The 17,618-nt window shown below is 46.3% G+C and overlaps 1 protein-coding gene across 1 annotated transcript in view; it reads left to right on the top strand.

The window, feature by feature from the left end:
- Positions 1-156: 156 nt before the first annotated feature.
- The window catches only part of LOC148824263 (cytoplasmic phosphatidylinositol transfer protein 1-like), an 86,482-nt gene continuing 69,020 nt past the window's right edge, over positions 157-17,618 (top strand). Inside the window, exon 1 of the mRNA XM_088927979.1 lies at positions 157-946. Coding sequence (XP_088784105.1) covers positions 899-946 — 48 coding nt within the window. The 5' untranslated portion in view covers positions 157-898. The remainder of the gene's footprint in view (positions 947-17,618) is intronic.

Genomic DNA, 17,618 nt, shown 5'->3' with positions numbered 1-17,618 from the left:
ACAAAGTGTATCCTGCCTGCGCGGTGTGTCTCATGGTGTCAGCGCGAATGCTGAAACAGCTGGATACAGAACATCATGTCCCGACACGAGTGACAGGGTATTCGCCTGAATTCTCCGCATTATCCGAGGGGGAAAGCGCTATTGGGCAAAACACACACACACAATATTCCTTCCTACTGATGATGTAAAAACTCATGGCTTGCACGGTCACTCCGACCAGGAGGCACGAACTGGAAGTACGAACCTGTCTCATTGCACATTTCTCGGATTACCCAGACCGGGATCCCTGTGAGAGGCCACTGTCAGTTCGTGCCGTTTCTTTTTAAAGAGGAAACGAGGAGTGTGTTCTCGGCAATTTGGAGTTGATCGTTACGGAAGCCGTCTTTAAAAAAAAAAAGTGAGAGAGAAGAAGGGGGAAGCTACTTCTCGCCTCGCCGTTTCTCAGAGGTGGTTCTGACATCGAGAGACGCTTCGATGTGTCCTGCAGACGGCTTGTATCTCAGCTGCTGTTTTATTTTGCTTCCTGGCCGTGACTGCCTTGCTCTTCTCCGCCTGACAGGAGAAGAGATCTCGTTTTCCTCCACAGCTGCCCGAGACCGTGGCTGAAGTTCTGTTTCACATTTGCAATCAGTGCGGCTGCGAGGAAAATCGCAAGACCCGAACTTAACACAGGCGGTAGCTGTACCGGGGGACTGTTTTCATTTCTTTTATTTTTCTCCTGATTCTGGCACCCACCTCGTATAAACTGTGTTTTTCATGGCTAAGAGCCCGGGGTGACTGAACCCTTCGTCTTTACTCGGGGGAGGGAAGGGGGTCATCGGAACTTATCGATAGACATTTATATTGGCTGAAACTTCCTTGCATTATAAACTGTTGGAAACAAACACATCGCAGGAATATGCTGCTGAAGGAGTACAGGATCTGCATGCCGCTGACGGTGGAGGAGGTAAGGCGATTCAATATTTTTCTTAGCATTGCTATTACTGATGCTGCTTTGAATTAAACTGAGCCTCCCGGCGATACAGTAAGACAAAAGGGGACCAGGAAGGATTTCGGGGGAGCAGGCATGAAGATAAAAGCGTTTTTCGGAGTGAAATACAGAGCGGTGTGTGTATGGGGCGGTATTTTAAGGCGGCAGTCGGTTCAGGGTTTCTTTGAAATTGCGAGGCGCTGCCCCAATCCCTCAGGATTGAGAAAGGACTGCGGCGGGACTGCGCTCACCTGCCCTGACACTGCGCGACCAGCCCCGTAACTAGGAGAGCGGGACTTCTTAGGGGCTGCTGTAATGACACGTTTCGGGGTAACCCCATGAGTTGCGAGCGCCGAGCTCGCCTGCTTGTTGACCTTTTCAATGTGGCGAAGCGATTTGCCTTTTCAAACCGCTGGCCGTGCAGCACCTAACGCTTTAAATATTGACAGCCCGGGGGTAACATAGTACCAACACACCGGGTTACAGTCGCCTTTGTTGTTCGGAGCAAAAAAAAACAACCAGAGAACTGGTTACTCGTATAGGCTGGGGGACGCATCGAATACAACCATAGGCTAAAGTTTATACTTCAGCAGAGGCTTGTTAGTTAGTAAGCGTTCCTTGTTCCTTAGATGTTAAAATCACAGTCTTTTGCCTTGTTATTACTATGATTTCCATTATTCGAACGAATGACAGACGAGCAGCTCTTGGCGTTGTTGTGCACCGTACGGGCGAGCATCATTATCATGGAGAACGTGGTCTTCGCGACTGGGGCTACCCTGGGAGTGCAAACGCGGTTTAAGATGCGTTTTACTGTCATTATTCGCGTTCTTGTTGGTGTTGTTTTCAGAATATCTAGACAGATGGGCCGTAGAAGTGATTTTCCTCCCAAGAATCGCGTCTCCCTTTTTGAAGCTGCGCCCAGCTGATTCCGCCACTAGGTGGCGATGTCGTAACTTTCCCTTTCCGCTCGCCTCGTGGCTACGGAAGAGGGTTCAGGGTCCGCAGGCCCGAGATGTGTCAGCGAGCTAGCTCCTGGCGCAGCGTCAAACCCCGGTACAGAACACACGGTGTTGCATCACACTGTAGAATAATCTTCTCTTTATCCCCTTGCTTATCAGCAGGCATCTCCAGAGAGCAAAAAAAAAAACGAATGCAACGACTTCTAGAAAACAGTTAAAGCAAAAAAAAAAACACGTTAAAGCATCTGTTTTTGAAGTTCATCTAAGAATTTGTACTGTAGGAACGAAGTACACATTTAAGAAGGTTGATCTTCAGAGAAAGTGTATTGGAAAGACCAAATGCCTGCAATAAAGGCTCATCATTTTATGTGATTGTATGGGTCGTCATGAAATACCTTCAAACATTCGTACGGCACAAACGTAAATATATCTGTATGTTTGCTTCTTCCGTGGGTATATTCATATATATGTTGGTTACAGTTGAATGTTCTCATGTGGTGGGAGTCTTCACATGATCAGGCTGAAAAGTGCATGGGATATTAATTTGTGCAATACTATAAAGACGTCAACGGCGATATCGGTATGTAGCTACTCTGGCATTGAGCACTGTAGTGCTGAGGTCAGTACAAGTCGTCCAGGCCAGACGGCTCCCCTCTCTCAGCGTGATTGCCTTGAGTTTTGCAAATGAAGACACCAGTGCAGGTGTCTGTGTCACTGGACATTTCCACTCTCAGGCTGACTTCACTTTCCCCTTATTTGTGGTGAGTGTTTCTTTCAACGATCTATTTATACCCAAACCGAATAACTCCAATTATCACTTTGCAGTGATGCGTTTCAGGAGGTGTGAGGGAGAAAAAAAAGCACTGTGAGACTTGAATTGCTGCTAATTTTAAATATCTCATTATCAAGCACTCAAGTCTGTTTTCATTTTAATCTACACTGTCAGAAGATTTTGCCGAAGACAAAATGCTCTACAATAACTCTTACAAACATCAGCATATTGTTTTGTAAAAAAAACAGTTTTCTTCAGTGCATGAAACATTCCATCATTTCTTGTGATTTTGAAACCTTTAGCACATCATCGGTATGTTTTATCCTGTAATTCATCCAAGCCCACCAGCTTGACGTTTTGTGCAGGAATAATGGAAGGTTCCCAAACTGGAAAATAGCTTTGTGTTCCTTATGTTTGTAATGTCATCAATCTCACTTGCACAGGACCTATTTATACCCAGCAATGGTCAAGTGCTTCTTAAGTCAAAGGCCAAGTTTAAGTTTAAGGTCAGCCACATGCTTGTAGCTCAGTTATTGCCCCATAGCCATAGTGGCTGTTCAGAGAGAAGCACCAGAGCCTCTCTCCAGTGCAGCAGCTGGTGAGTTGGAGAGGGTGGCCAGTGGCCAGTTTCCAGGCTCACAGGGTGGGCTCGAACCCCAGCCCGGGCTGGTTCACACTGCCTGAGATTCACAGCCCTTTGCGGTGTATACAGACATCTGATTCCACTGACAGCAGGAGGAGGGAGATCCTTCTTTGGTTTTTAAAGCATCAACCGTGTCACACTGAGAGTGCAGATAAAAAACAGTCTCAGTGCAGATCAGAATGTGTACTGTAGGCTGTATTTTTTTTTCCAGTGTAGGTGTTTAATACACTCCTTGTTCGGGATGTCTTCTTTGACATTGTTAAAAGCTGGTTCCCACACAGAACTCAGGATGATGCCAATCCAAATGTACAGGAGCTTCAGAATAGTTTGCACACTTTTCTTTTGTCCTAGAAACCTGAGTCTCTTTACGCTGGCTAACAGCACAGTGCTAATACTGTCAATCTAAGAGTTTAGGAAGAAACATACAGTAAGTCATTGTCAGCTCACAAATGTGAAGTACACTTTGCTTATTAAGTCTTTTAGAGTTGTGTGACACCCAATTGCAGTCTAGTCCTTGGTGGTGCTGCTTCTAAATACAGCGCATGTAGTTGCATCATCAGCGCAACTATTAGTCAATCAAGAGCACTCCGATTCATTTTTCTCAGAGCAGAAGTTCAATGGCATTTTAATCCTTAAAAAAGATATTATGAGAAAGCGCTGAGCCAGCTGCGGCTGTCTCGAGGTGACAGGGAAGGAGAGGCAGATATCAAGGGGCGCTCACAGCAGTGCCCAGATTGTCATGGGGGCACACTGGAGCCAGGGGTCGTTAAAGAGTACCGTGAGATTTGAAAGAGACCCATTGTAGAACCTAACGAGCGGAATAACGGTGATTATCCAGTGATTATCCAGCTGGATCGATTGTAACATTTTTTGGATGCAGCTCTCTTTGTCTTTGAAGAAAAACCCAGTATTCTGATTGTGACCTGACACAGGGGATTCTCCATGTAAAGTGTGTTTCTAGGACTTCACAAACGCTGGCTGTGTCCTAACCGAGACCTTACTCAGTGAACTTAATGAATTCCAAGAATCCTTAGTCTACATAGGTCTACATATACTGTACTGCATATGATTGAGAAATGGCTAAAAATAAGTGCAGTATTTCTGTACATTTCAGTCTGCTGTCTTTATCCTGACAGAAAAGTCCCTGAGTGCTCAGCAAGCAGGACGGGTCTACGAATTAGTTTCTTGTCTGCATGTTACAAAACAAAAAAGAAACTTGCAGAGCGGTGGCAGAAAAGGCTTCTCTTCTTGGGCTAACTGTACAGCAAAGGCTTGCAGTTAGGGTTCGGGATTCTGTGTGTTCCCGTACGCGTTTCTTACAGAAGGCCTTCTTTTATTTTTGCCGAGAAGGCCGGGCAAGGAAATGTTCACAAGGTTCTGGGGAGAGTGTCGGACATTTTTTCAAGGGCTGCCACGTGCGGGGCGCTGGGGCGGCGAGGGCCCCCTCCCCTGGCTCCACACGTCGGGGGTGATCGCTCACAGGGGTAATTCCTGACAGTGCCACGCAAGCCGGCCTTGTCGGCACGGCGCACGCTGACTGGGAAGCCGGCCCTGCCTGCGGATGATAAGTGGCTGTTCCCTGCCCAGGCGAGGGAGATGGGGGAAGCACGCGGGAGGATGGGAGGACCGGACGGAGGAGGGATTGAGGGCTAGAGGGACGGAAGAGGTTTTCGCTCCTGTCCCGTGCACGGGCCTCTCTCGCGGGTCAAAGGTCATAGAAGAACCATCATTTCTCGCCATCACGGGGCATGGCTTTGTCGCAGGAAGCAAAAAGAAGTCTTCCTTCATGAAAAATATGATAATAATATATTTTCGTATGTACGTCAATAATTCTTTCTTAATCTGAAAAGAAAGCGAGCGGGGGTCTCCGTGGTGCGGGGGAGAAGGATGGACCCAGGTAGCCCCGTTGAAGCTGTTGCTCTCTTCTCCTCGGTGTAACCTGATGCTGAGGGCAGCCCTCGACTTTCCGCTAGCCCTAGCACTCCGCGGGGATCTGGTTTCCAGCGGAAAATCTCTGCGGCCGTGGAGAAATCGGCCAGTTTCCATCCCAGGCCTGTCACGCTCACGGTTGTTAGCGGAAAGCGTTCTGAACTACCATGTCCATCCTTAATTGAACATAATAAAGGTTACTAACGAGAGAAGGCGATTCAACCCGGAATGGGCTTGATACCCCGGCTTCGTTCAAGAAAGGACTGGATTGGACCCTGGGATCAACTAACTACTAGCAAACAGGCTAGGTGGGCCATACGACCTCCTCCTGATTATAACCTTTTGTTATGTATTCAATAATCAAAGAATAGCTTTATTTCAATAACAAGACACCACTGCTTGCATCTACAGCTGTCTGGTCAAAATGCTACTCATGGCCAACAGTTTGGGTTTGGGGCTTTTATCTGCATGAGCGCGGAGTGGGACAGACAGCGTGGCAGACTCATCTGCCCTCCAGCTTGGGGCAATAGCAGGCATGTCCTGCACAGCTGAAGGACCGCACTTTCCAGGAATGTTTTGGAAATCTTCTCTAATAAACTCGTCCAGTCGCGTCATTTGGCAAGTGAAGCAAGAGAGCACCACGTCCTTGTTCTCCAAACGGACCGCATGTAAACCAGCAGACCAAGCACGCTGGCGGTGTGTGTGCTGAAACATGCTGTCTCACAGTGCCAGCCCCCCCCACAGCAGCACTTCCGGGCCCGTGCGTGCGTGAGCTGGCAGTGCTTAGCTCGCTGTCCTGAGAGCTGGGCTCCCTGTGAGTTCACAGAGGACAGAGCACGAGCCTCCTCCCTTGTCTTCCAGGGCCTTGGATGCCATGAACGTCCAGAGCCTGCGCATCCTGGGCTGTTGAGGGTGTCAGATGCATGTTTTCCACAGAAAGCCTGACCTGAAATGCACATATATTCAGTACCGTATATAGAAACACATCAGACTTCAAGGTCCAAGTCCAACCCAGTTCTCTGCCCCAGAGGGCCAGACCCACGCAGCCACTGCAACACCATGGGGAGCCACAGAGCAAAGCCCCTCAGAGGGAGGACTGTGAAGGTACAGTGCAGTGGAAAAACCTACAGAACGCCGATGGTGGATCCCAGTCCAGGGTTATGAACGCGACTTGGTGTTGAATGAGCTCCAGAAACAGGACACAAGGCGCACCTCCGTACTTTGTCCTGGATGAGCTCGTGCAGGTGTGGCCCGGCAGCTTTCGTCAAGCCTGTTTCTGTTCTCCGCGCCCGTGTGCGTGTGCACAAGGGGGGCCGTGCCTTCGTGCAGGTAAACTCCAGCTGCCCGGGTGCGAATGTCACGAGCTGCATTCTGTCCTGGCTCAGGCATTCCAGCAGGAGAGAAAGAAGAATCAGCCGCTCTGTTGTGTGAGAGGGAGCGTCCTGGGAAAATTGCAGTCTTTTCAGTTCTCAGCGTCATGAAAAACCAGACCTGAGCAGAATTCTTTTAATTACTGCGGCTCAAAGGTTTGTGCTTTTGTTCTGTCGTCTGACTCCCCTGAGCAGCTCTGTGTCACTGAGTCTCTCCCCATGTTGTCTGTCTGAGAGGATTTCCCAAATTCCCAGTGCTGCCTGGATTTTTACTACTACTGTTATTATTAGACTGTTATTGCATTGTTTTGGCCAGGATTACAAAACCAGTGTGGTTTTGCTTTAATGGTATTAAGCAACATCAGATCTGGTGGCCTCCAATAAAAGAGCCTTTTTAATCCAGATTGTGTCTTCCTGCCTCTGCGGGGGGGGGGGGGGATTTGGTTGAGTATTAATCGACACCCATAAAGAGAAAAGGCCTCTAAAAGCACGAATGCACATTTATGCAGTCGCTTCTTCGCTTCTTCGTGGGCTTCAATTGATTCAGTAGAACAGAGGCTTCAGGTAGATTTCTTTTATTGTGCAGTAAAAAGGTCCCGTAATTCTTACATGTACACATTCAGTCCCTACGTGCGCACTCAGATAATGAGGCTCCAGTGGTTATCGCATTTTCAGTTAGACAGCTTTAGCCTCTTGTAAATCTTGATGCTTCCCATAAATACCAAAACGTTACAGCTTTTTTTTTTAACTCGGTGCTTTATTTTCGGCCTCGTATCTTGACAGGAATACACGGGAACTTCTGCGGTTCTGCAAGCGTCCCGTCTGTTTAACCTTTCCTTCTTCCAGCTGTGCTGTCGATAAGCCTGACTTGGCTGCAAATCACTGTAAAGAGCTCCACCGGCGTGGTCCCAGCGCGTGACTGACAATATAACACTAGCAGTTCCGATAGAGGAGGTGAGGGTGCCCGAAAACCAAGATTTTCAGCCCTCTAGATCACTCCTTACAAATTCAGTTCCAGTTTGGTAATCAGTTTTCTTTTTTTTAAATTGGATGGGAAGGTGTCCGTTCTAGACCATCAACAGGGCACCAGGGGCACATCTCTTGGTACGGAATGAGGAATAAAGAATGCGTCTGAAACCCCTGTAAAAAAGTGTCCACCTTTAGCAAATAAATTGACCCAATAGTGTCAGTAATCAGCGTATTCATGAATGATTTGCTTCATTCATCCAAAAGGGCCTTTTGCTTCCAGAACAAAATCACTCTTTTTTCATGCATGGGATGGCTTATGGCCAGCTAGTGCTGCCCCTAATGTGAACTATATATAGTTTCTGTGCTTAACCGCTACTATTGTTATTATGTTTCCATGGCAATGTGTCCTGTTTTGCAGTGGAACACAGTCTAAAGGTTATCATTGAAAATAGATCCACAATCATTAAAATAACTGCTCAACAGGTGGCTTCTGGTAAGCTTTATGTGAAGATTATTATAGTGAATAAAAATAACCATTAATACCTTAAGTACTTCAATGAATTATTTACAAAGCTTGTATACATATACACATAAGCGGCCTAATATTTTATGTTATTTATTTTAGCCTAATATTGAATTACAAATTGCTGTGCTCTATAGAAAGTGTTTTGGGGAAGGCCTTCTCCTCAATTACAGTCCCAGGTATTTGGACTGACTGCAAAGAAGAAAAAGTCTGTGGAGGGGAGACTTTGTTTTGCAGCATTTTTCCTTTGTATTCAGTGTTAATCAAATTTGGAAAATATGTAAGAAGTGAGGGAGCCTTCCTGGGTTCACACTCTCAGAGGCTTTGAAAAATCGCTGGTCTTCATGTTTTCGGAGGATTCAGACCACTGAGGCAGTGGGTTTGAATTTCCCCTGCAAAGAACTGGTAATCCCGAACCTGCTGCTGTGCAATCCGACAATAACGATTCAAAACAACCAGCGTTATGTCTATTTACTAAATGGTAATAAGTCAGGATTACAGGGCCCTTTGACGTAACTGTGTGTAATCCTTTGTAAAGCCTGATGTGGCAAATACCAATTATTAAAAGAGAAACCTGTTATTTTTGAGACAGAAATAGGTTACTCTGTGGTCTAATGCCTCCCTGTGAAATGGCTGGAGATTCTATCTGCAAACATTGCCGTTTGCTGTGACAGTAGGTCTTGAGCAGCGAGCAGCCCCGCAGGCAGTTGTATGGGCTATTGAATCACACCTAAGTCCTGCCTAGATAGCAGCCGGCTCATCTCGTGTGAGTCGTACGTGTGGAGAGGGCAAGATTTATTGTGGCAGCCATACAGGTTAAAACATACAGATCACCTTAAAATCACCTTGTCCGTGCTGCTTCTGCTCCTGCAGAGCTGCAGAGCAGCCTAGGCAAGCAGAAAAGGAGACAGTGCAGAGAGTTTCAGGAAGATGAACATCTGTCCTTTCTCCTGAAGTACCGTCTGAAGGGCACCAAGAGTCCAGATGTCTGGAACCAACTTCCAGACATGTGGATGGAGATGATTCCTTGGAATGCTTTAAGAAAGGAAAAAGGGAGAGGTAGAGTTCATGAAACATACACAGCGAGCAACAAAACAACAAACAGAGGGCAAATGACCTTCTGTCGATTGTAACGTGTGTGACCACAATGCAAAAGACAAAAACAGGGCAAAACAGAGGCTAATATGTCTAATACTAATAAGAATTCTTTAGAACTCAGGCTAATACTTCTAATAATAAGAATTCTTTAAAACAAAGGCTGATACTGTGTTCCAGCAGTTGAGACAGCTGTTCTGTCTTAATACTTTTAAGACTGACATTTGCTGCTCTCAGGGAGAGAACCTGCTTATGCCAGGTCTCATAGGAGAAGATCTCCATTAATTCTTCCCTGCTTCCTGGTGCTCCTGAGAGCGAGCCTGACCTCCAGCATGATTTTCTCCCATTCTTGGTTTTAACAGAGAGCACTACCCCACATATCAGCAGGTGCTTGACTGGCACTTGTGCACTTGCACACTCGGGAGAAAACGCCACCTTGAATTCACCGAGAGCAAGTGTGGAAAATCAGAATTGGAGGCTTTGAAGAAAGAGGCAAGGAAATGCCAGCACATGGAATTCCAGTGCAGTGATTTACTGCTCCGCATACGGCTGCAGCTGAAACACTGTAGGATTCTGCAGTATTTCAGCTGGATTCCATCTGCAGCATGTTTCAGGTGACCACAGCAACCACCACAACAAATATGTATAGCTTTAAAACAATTATGCACAAAGGCCTAATGAACAGCATGGCGAGACATCACGGCAGGCAGTGGTGTTTCTTTGTCCAGTCAGTGTCAGCCATCTGCAGATGGAATCAGGGAGGAGTGCAGCTTGTCCATAGGTCATCCCTTACTGTCTGGAAACGGATCTGCCGTTACCTCCTAATAAGAATGCACTGTTTTCATCATGCTGCTAACCAACCAGAATTCACCACAAGTTAATCTTTCCCTTTGAGGGCCAGCTTTTAATTAATAAGACAATCATCTGCTTGCTCATCCGCTCTGTTTGTTGTGCACACTGAGAAATCCCATCCTTATTAAGGCTGAATGAGATCAATTTAATTTAATACATCAATCCACAGAGGGATGCTGGGACGCTGGTCTGCATGCTGGCAGCAAGTGTAACACTGAGGCGGTGCCCCCTGCAGGGCACAGGGATCTGAATGAGATGAATAGGGTTTTAAACCCCACTTCAGTCCTGAAATCTTGTACCAATATCCCACTTGATTTATACTGCAGGCATGCCACTGTTTGAATTACAGTCCATTAAAAAAGGAATTTGAACGCTGTATGTCTTTGGCCTGGGCTGTGAACTCTAGCGGCTTTGCTTGTGTGTTCATTTGTTTGTGTGTGTTTTTCATATTCCTGCAGAATCTAAATATAGAACAGATGTCGCTGCTGCTCAGGCTGAGCGTGCGTGACCTGAGTCTCCACCACTTTGAAAGGGTGGCTGATTGTTTTAATGTGCAGGTCCCCGGTGCAGAGGCAGCGCCTTGGACTGGCTGCCTGGCTGCAGTGTGGTGCCAGTGTCCGGTTCCGTCCAGGCTGGGCTGGGCTGGGCTGACACCCATGCTGCTGCAGTCCAGGGATCCCCTTTTGATTTTCAGGGTTGGCCCAGCCTGCTGCTCTATCAATCATCAAAAATTGAAATGCAGCGCCAGGACTCCTGCAAAGGGAGCTCTGAGTCACGGCACACTGCGCAGATCTTCCTGGGGTGCTTGTGGTGCAAAGTTGAAAAAAAGAGGAGCAGCCTCTTTTACCTTTTATGCCTAAGAGGCCCATTGCTTAATAGTGAGGAGGCTGGATTGACTTAGCCTGTTAATGTAGGGGAATACTCCAATGGGCAGGACATTGCTCCCTCCCTCCTGGAAAAGGTAACTGCAGGTGGTTTTATTTCTGCATTGCTCAAGACTCACGGCTCCGCTCCAACCCCCCACCCCCGCATCTGTCTGGGCTTGAAAGTTCAGACAAGTGCTCTAGTTAATGTTTAAACAGCCTGGCTCTTTTAAATTGCTGGTAGGTGTATTAAAAATCAGTTCAGGCCTCCAGCATTTACCTCTTTTCAACAGAAATACTTGCAGAAGAAAGTCACACGATGCCGTGGCTCGTATTGGTGTGGAAACGCCGATGACCTCACAGCCTTTCTGCTCGGAGGCCAGGTGACTGTATGACGGCACCACTCGCATCGCGTAGGGCGAAGCAGTCTCAGGCCGAAAAGTCAGTGTGGTTCTCGATAACATCACCACTTTCTTTTGTCTGTGTCTGAGGACATTTATTCCGCAGGATGCGTTTTCGTGCCACACACCATCTGGAGGAGGTTGTAAAATAAGCCATTTTATTGGAGCTTAGGATGAAAGTTTGAAAGCAGGAGCTAATTCCCAGGTGCCTGTAAGTGCAGGTGATCTGCACCCCCTTGCTTGCATTTCTGATGCTCCCCGTCATCATCAGGAGGGCAGGATGACCTTGACCTTGTCCTCGTGGCCAGACTCTTGTCTCTCAGCGTTCAAGTGCTCACACAGGGGCTTGCTAGTAGAGTGATGTGGGTGCCATCCAGTCACTCAGTTTCCAAACTCATGCGGTACTGCAGCTCATATGAGGCACAACATGAAATTGGTGTGAGTGTGTTGTCTGTCCAAGTTTACAAAATGCTGAACATTTTTACTGTTTTTAAGGTAATAATTAAAGGCAGGAAATTTAAGGGGGGGTCACTGGGGATATTTTTTTTTATGACAGCATTACAAAAGATCATAAGAAACTCAGTTTTGTGTTAGTGTTAGTAAGGTTCTTCAGAGGCATCAAAAGGTTGACATCAGCTTGACTTCACTGATTTTGGTGAATTATTTTCTACGCCATTAGCTTGTTCTGCCCGATTCTGAGGCGAAGACTTTTAACCACATGAAAGGTAATGAGGCATTAGCAGTGTGAATGGGCTGACATAGCTGTGTGATATCTGAACCTCCTACAAGGTAGCAGATTTATTTGAAAGTAAAAAAAACTGAAAAGCAAATTGAAATTGAATGACCCGCTAATCGCCCTAGTTTAGCGGGCTGTGAGCCGGTCCTTGTCTGTTCATAACAATGTAATTACACCACAGATGCTTCCAAATGAAGCGGATTATACTGCAGATGAGACTATTGCATAACCCTGCTTCCAGACACTGTGGTGTACAGGTGTAAACAGATGTTATGTAATAACAAGGTGACTTCAATGTAGGAGGGGCTCTGAGCGATGCCTGGATAAGGGTGAGCCTGGATAGGGTCACTTTCGGGGCGCAGACTGCTGCAGAATCTCTGCTTGGCCACTTTGCAAGGAGTGACCAGTCGATGGTCTGGTGTTATGTGGGCAAGAGATGTGCAGGGATCTGTGTGCTTCTATGCAGATGTTTATGATCCTCTCAAGTGCTGAAATACTTATATAATAAAAATAATATATTTCAGGGGTTACACTTGTTCCTGTTGTGCCTATACCCTCCAGAAGAGCATGATCCTTGAACTGACAGTGGCACTTGAACAAGGAGACCTTTCTTAAAGGCTGGCCATGGTATTGAGTGTAGACTATCTTTGGAACAGAATGGTATTGTGCAGTAAAGATTACTGCAAAGCAGACAGAGGTTCAGATGTCCCAGGGTGTAGCTAGGGGTTCCAGAATTTCATAGAAGGTGTATTTGCATATTGAATACAATACTCCAGAAAGCCAGAAAAAAGCATGCAGAATGACTGCGGTGAGCTCTCATAGGGGAACACCCTGAAATGTTAATGTAAAGTAAAGCAATTATGTAAACACATTAAAATAGCTGATATCTCAATGGCTGAGTCATCGGATGGAAAGTGTGGTGTTTATGAGACTGCAGCCTGTCCTACAACGTGCAGTTTTCCTAGTCTCAGGCTTATGGCTTTCAGAAGCCTAATACATTCATTATTTGTGTACCTTTTTTCCTGAAAAAAGGACAGGCGTGGTAATACGTGTCAGTGAGTCAGTAACTAATAGTACAGTATTCAAATTCTCATGCTGCTGGGCTGAGGCTCACTCATTTCCTTTGTCTCAGCTTCACACGACCTGCAGCAGCGTAGCATTTACAGCACAGTGCCGCGGAAGGCGGACTCATATTAGAAATCCGCTGGACAATCACGACTAAGCGATAAATGCGTGAATTGGTACATTTTTATTTTTTTAATGGTGCTAAAATGGGAGAATATGTGAGGGGACAACTTGCAGTCACCCTTTGCTCCCTGTCGGGCCTCAAAGAGGAGGTGACCTTTGCAGTTTGTTACAGTTCCTGTGCAGTCCTAGCACACTCTCCTGTAGCTCCCTGATCAACGATGCCGTCTAGAGACCCTTACAGCGTGGATGGACGAGTCCTGCAGTGTCAGCAAGATTCCTGACCTTCAAAAGCCAACAGATTTAATAGCCCTGCAACTTGCAGGGTGCTTAAGAGACAGAGCAGGAGCTGGGGAATGACACACTGTAAATGTCTGTTGATGTTATGTTGATTGTATATGCTTTAATTCATCGGTCATGCCAATAACACTCATATCGAAACCTACATCGAAATAGTGGCTCTCAACTTAAGGTGAAACTGTCAGTAGGGATGGGAGTTTACCTCTTTGAATGATCAGTCCTGTCAGGGGAAGTAACAGGGTTTCAGGGCCTTTTAGACGAGGGTGGTCTCTGTTCATTCCAGCATGCCCGGTGGTGCCGGTGCAATGAGAGCCACGTCAGATGAGGATAACCTCTGTGTGTGCATCGTGAACTGCCCCCCACGCAGGAGGAAACAGTCACTCCCAGCAGCCTCCTGTTTCCTTAGTCTTGGGGTCACAAGCTAATTTTCATCATGTAACCTTGGGCAGCTTTCAGGAAAGGAGATATGGCTCATGTGCTGTTATTGTGAATTAATTATTTTTGTCTTGATGTTTTTTTTCCTAGAAGATTTTATAAGCTTTGTTATAGGTTGTTCATTGTAGTTTCCATTGACATTGTTGCTTGACTGTTCTTTGATGTTTAAATGGTCATGCTGTGATGAATTATTTGCACCCCACAGTACATTATAACAGCCTTGCCTCGTGTGAATTATTTAGGATAATTCTGTAGACGTGCCTGGAGGCTTAGCAAAATTGAGGAATTAGGGCCTTGCAAATTGAACAGATTAATAGAGGACCCTCAGTAGAGAAGGGTGGTTCACGCACATGTATTTAGAAGTATTATGCAGATGACGCATTTGGAAAAAGAGATTATTTCCTCCGTCGCACCATTCCGGATGACAAATTTATGCTCTTGTGTAACAAAGCAGGTAAGAGCTGTGAGCGATCTGTTATAATTCCAGCTCCGGTCCACAAAGCCCCCGGGGGAACTGGCGCAGGCCTCCCTCCCCGCCTTTAATTAGCACCTCACACTGCGCCAGTCAGCGGCCTAGAGCCTGGCGAGAGCTACTCTGCACTGTCCCTGCCCACCTCAGCTCGCTGAGAAGCCGAGCTCAGTGCGCCGGGCAGGCAGGCCCTTTCACATGTCCGCTGCCTGATCCAGCACAATGATGACTGTGTAGCCGAGGCTGATGGGCTATTTGAGTTCATCAACACCCAGTTCTCAGTTGTGTGCCTGTGCTGCACACAGAGCCCCTCATTGTTCTTTGTGAATTGGGCCACTGCAAAAGCTCCTCTCCCTGAAGTCCAGGGCAAGTGACAGTAGACCTGCAAGGATCAACATCTGCCCCTGTTGCTCTGAAAGTGCTCTATTCGTAAGGAGCATTAACAACTTTTTAGGAAGATCAAGTGCAAGTAGCATTTTCTATAAACACACATTCGCATTGTCCCCTTGAGTAGCTCTATAGACTTTATTATATTTAATTTAAATTGACATCTAAAGAAAAGAATTAGTCCTGACAAGTTGCATGTGAAAAGATTGTATAAGAGTTTCTTTAGCCTTCATCGCTATGCAGTTTCTTTCATTTTGAATGTTGCAGAGGAGCTTGTTTTTGGAATCTGAGAATGTGATCATTTCTTCTTTCTTCTCCCATTGAAGAAGACAATTATCCTCACCCAAATGAATCTGAACTCTAGAAAAACAGTTCTCAGTTGAAGGCTAAACCATGAAATTAAGTACAGACTTATCATCCTTTTCATAGGACACAACTCTTTTAGCTTTTACAAAAGCACCCGTTTTTGTAATCAATACATGTATGTAACTGCTCTACTCTGCTGACTGACCTGAGGAGAAAGTAATGTTAAAGAAACAACTCCATGTTGATTCTCCCTGAATTATTCCAGCAGTTCCTGTTTTCCCATATGTAACATCTTAATAGAAAAAACCTTTAATGCATTTTCTTTAGCTACTGAACTGGGATGAACACGCCCAAGACCCTCCATTTTCAGTGCAGCTTTCTTATTTCATGTTCTTCCTGTGCACGTCTTGCACTTCAGTCACTGTGGAATATATACCTTGAATCACTCTGTGAGGCTCTATGTCAGTTCTGTGTCCTCTGTGCCCACATTTGCACAGCATCTTTGTGTGCTTGTAAATGCAATCCATTAGAGCAATGACAAGATTAAAAAATCCTGAAACTCTCCTGTGGTTCATTACTGCTTTCAGCCTATTATTATGGAGAGAGTTGCCATCTGCATAATTGACTTTTTCATGTCTACTAATTCTTTACTGCTGGTAATCAGCATAACACCCTTTGCATTTGGTATTTGGTATTTGGCTGTTAATTGCTACCACCCCCCCCCACCTCCCCCCTCCTCCAGCTTCTCAAAATGGATTCTGAGCCTCTTAAATCTGTCCTGGAAACAGGCAAGCAAAGTGAACGCAGAGAATGATGCTTTTGGAATAACAGACAGCACGCCCTCTGAAGCCTCAGGTTAAAACTCTGCACACAATCTCTCCCCATTGCCTCGGGCATGGACAGGTGTGTGTTATACATAGATATGCCACATATATACTGGATATTACGGGAAGAGTTCAAGGGATTAAAATGCCAATGCTGTTTGTATCAAAAGCGTAGGAAGGCAAGAATCCAGTGCTGTGTATCAGATGTAACAGCAAATGCCCTGACACAGAACTCTGATTGCTAAAGCTGTAAAGGAAAGAAAAGTCTTTATGTTGGGTGCTGATGAACAGATTAGTTTGAGGAAAAGGCTTCTGAGACCTGCGCACATTTTTTTTTTAAAAACACACTTGCTGCTCCAGGTGTTATGGGGAGTGCCGAAGTTTGCCCGATCATAGGCAGGGCGATTCAGATTTACAGCCCCTCAGTGCAAAGCACATGGTACGGAGAACAATGCCGCTGGTATGAGTGCTCCTGGGGTGGATTATGTGGTGAATACCTGCGTGGATTGAGGATAGCCAGGATCTCCCTGTCCAGTCATTCACGTAGTCTGCCAACTGGGGCCATCAGCACACCTTTTAAAATGAAGATGAACATCAGTGCCCCAAATAATCTCTCAGGTGGCCCATAAGAGTGTCTTGACATCAATCTGCCGGTTTCCGAGCCTCGCAGTCGCACCAGAGGTGCTGGCGATCCCTGCCAGTCTGCGCGCCAGAACATGAAAGTCAGCAGCCATATCACCCTGCAGCTAACCACTGGCAGCCCACTGATGCTCAGAAGGTCTGAGCCTGGCCAGTACCTGGATGGGAGACCTCCTGGGAAAGCTACAGTTGCTGCTGGAAGAGGTGTTAGTGGACCAGTAGGGGACGCTCACCCTGCAGTCTGTGTGGGTCTTAATGCTCCAGTATAGTGACGGGGGCACTATACTGTAAAAAAGAGTAGGGATGTTACCCTGGTGTCCTGGACAAATTTCCCCCCTGGCCTTAATAAAATCATGGTCTCCTCATAACCCCCATCTCTGAACTGGCTTCATCACTCTGCTCTCCTCCCCACTGAGAGCTGGTGTGTGGGGTGCAGACTGGAGCATCATCCAGGTGGAGCTGCACACTGGTGGTGGAGGGGATCCCCATGACCTGTAAGGCGCTATGAGTGGAGAGTCCAGGAAAGTGCTGTGTAAGTGTAGGGAATTATGCTGAAGCTGAAGCATGGTTCAAAGGCTGAGAAAATGCTGATGTGTGGTACTGGAGGTGTTATAGCCCAGGGAAGCACGAGACCAGTCAGTGAGTAATGTTTCACAGAGGAGACAGTCTTCCTTCCTGTGCATTACCTGGTTTCATTTCTCCAGCTTGTGCAAACCAGCAGCCATCACAGCTGTATTCTGTTCTCATCATCATCATCTGAAATCTGAAATCTGCTGCTGCTGCTTCCTTTTCGATTTGGTGCTCTGAACTTACCAATACAGATTGCCACTGTGCGTCTGCTACTGCTGATTCCTGATAAGGGCTGTTTACTGAACACGTCAGAGACTGTGACCTGCTTAGAGCCTCTCAGCGCATTTAATCTAAAAGCTCTCTAGCCCTAAAGATGTAATATATTTGCTGTTTCCACATTCTCAGAATTCTTGGAATCAGT

Source organism: Atractosteus spatula, chromosome 11 (genome assembly GCF_055471065.1).
Source record: "Atractosteus spatula isolate fAtrSpa1 chromosome 11, fAtrSpa1.hap1, whole genome shotgun sequence".
In the NCBI taxonomy this organism is placed as follows: Eukaryota; Metazoa; Chordata; class Actinopteri; order Semionotiformes; family Lepisosteidae; genus Atractosteus; species Atractosteus spatula.
Note: the sequence above shows the minus strand (reverse complement) of the source record. Positions and strands in the feature narration are given on the sequence as shown.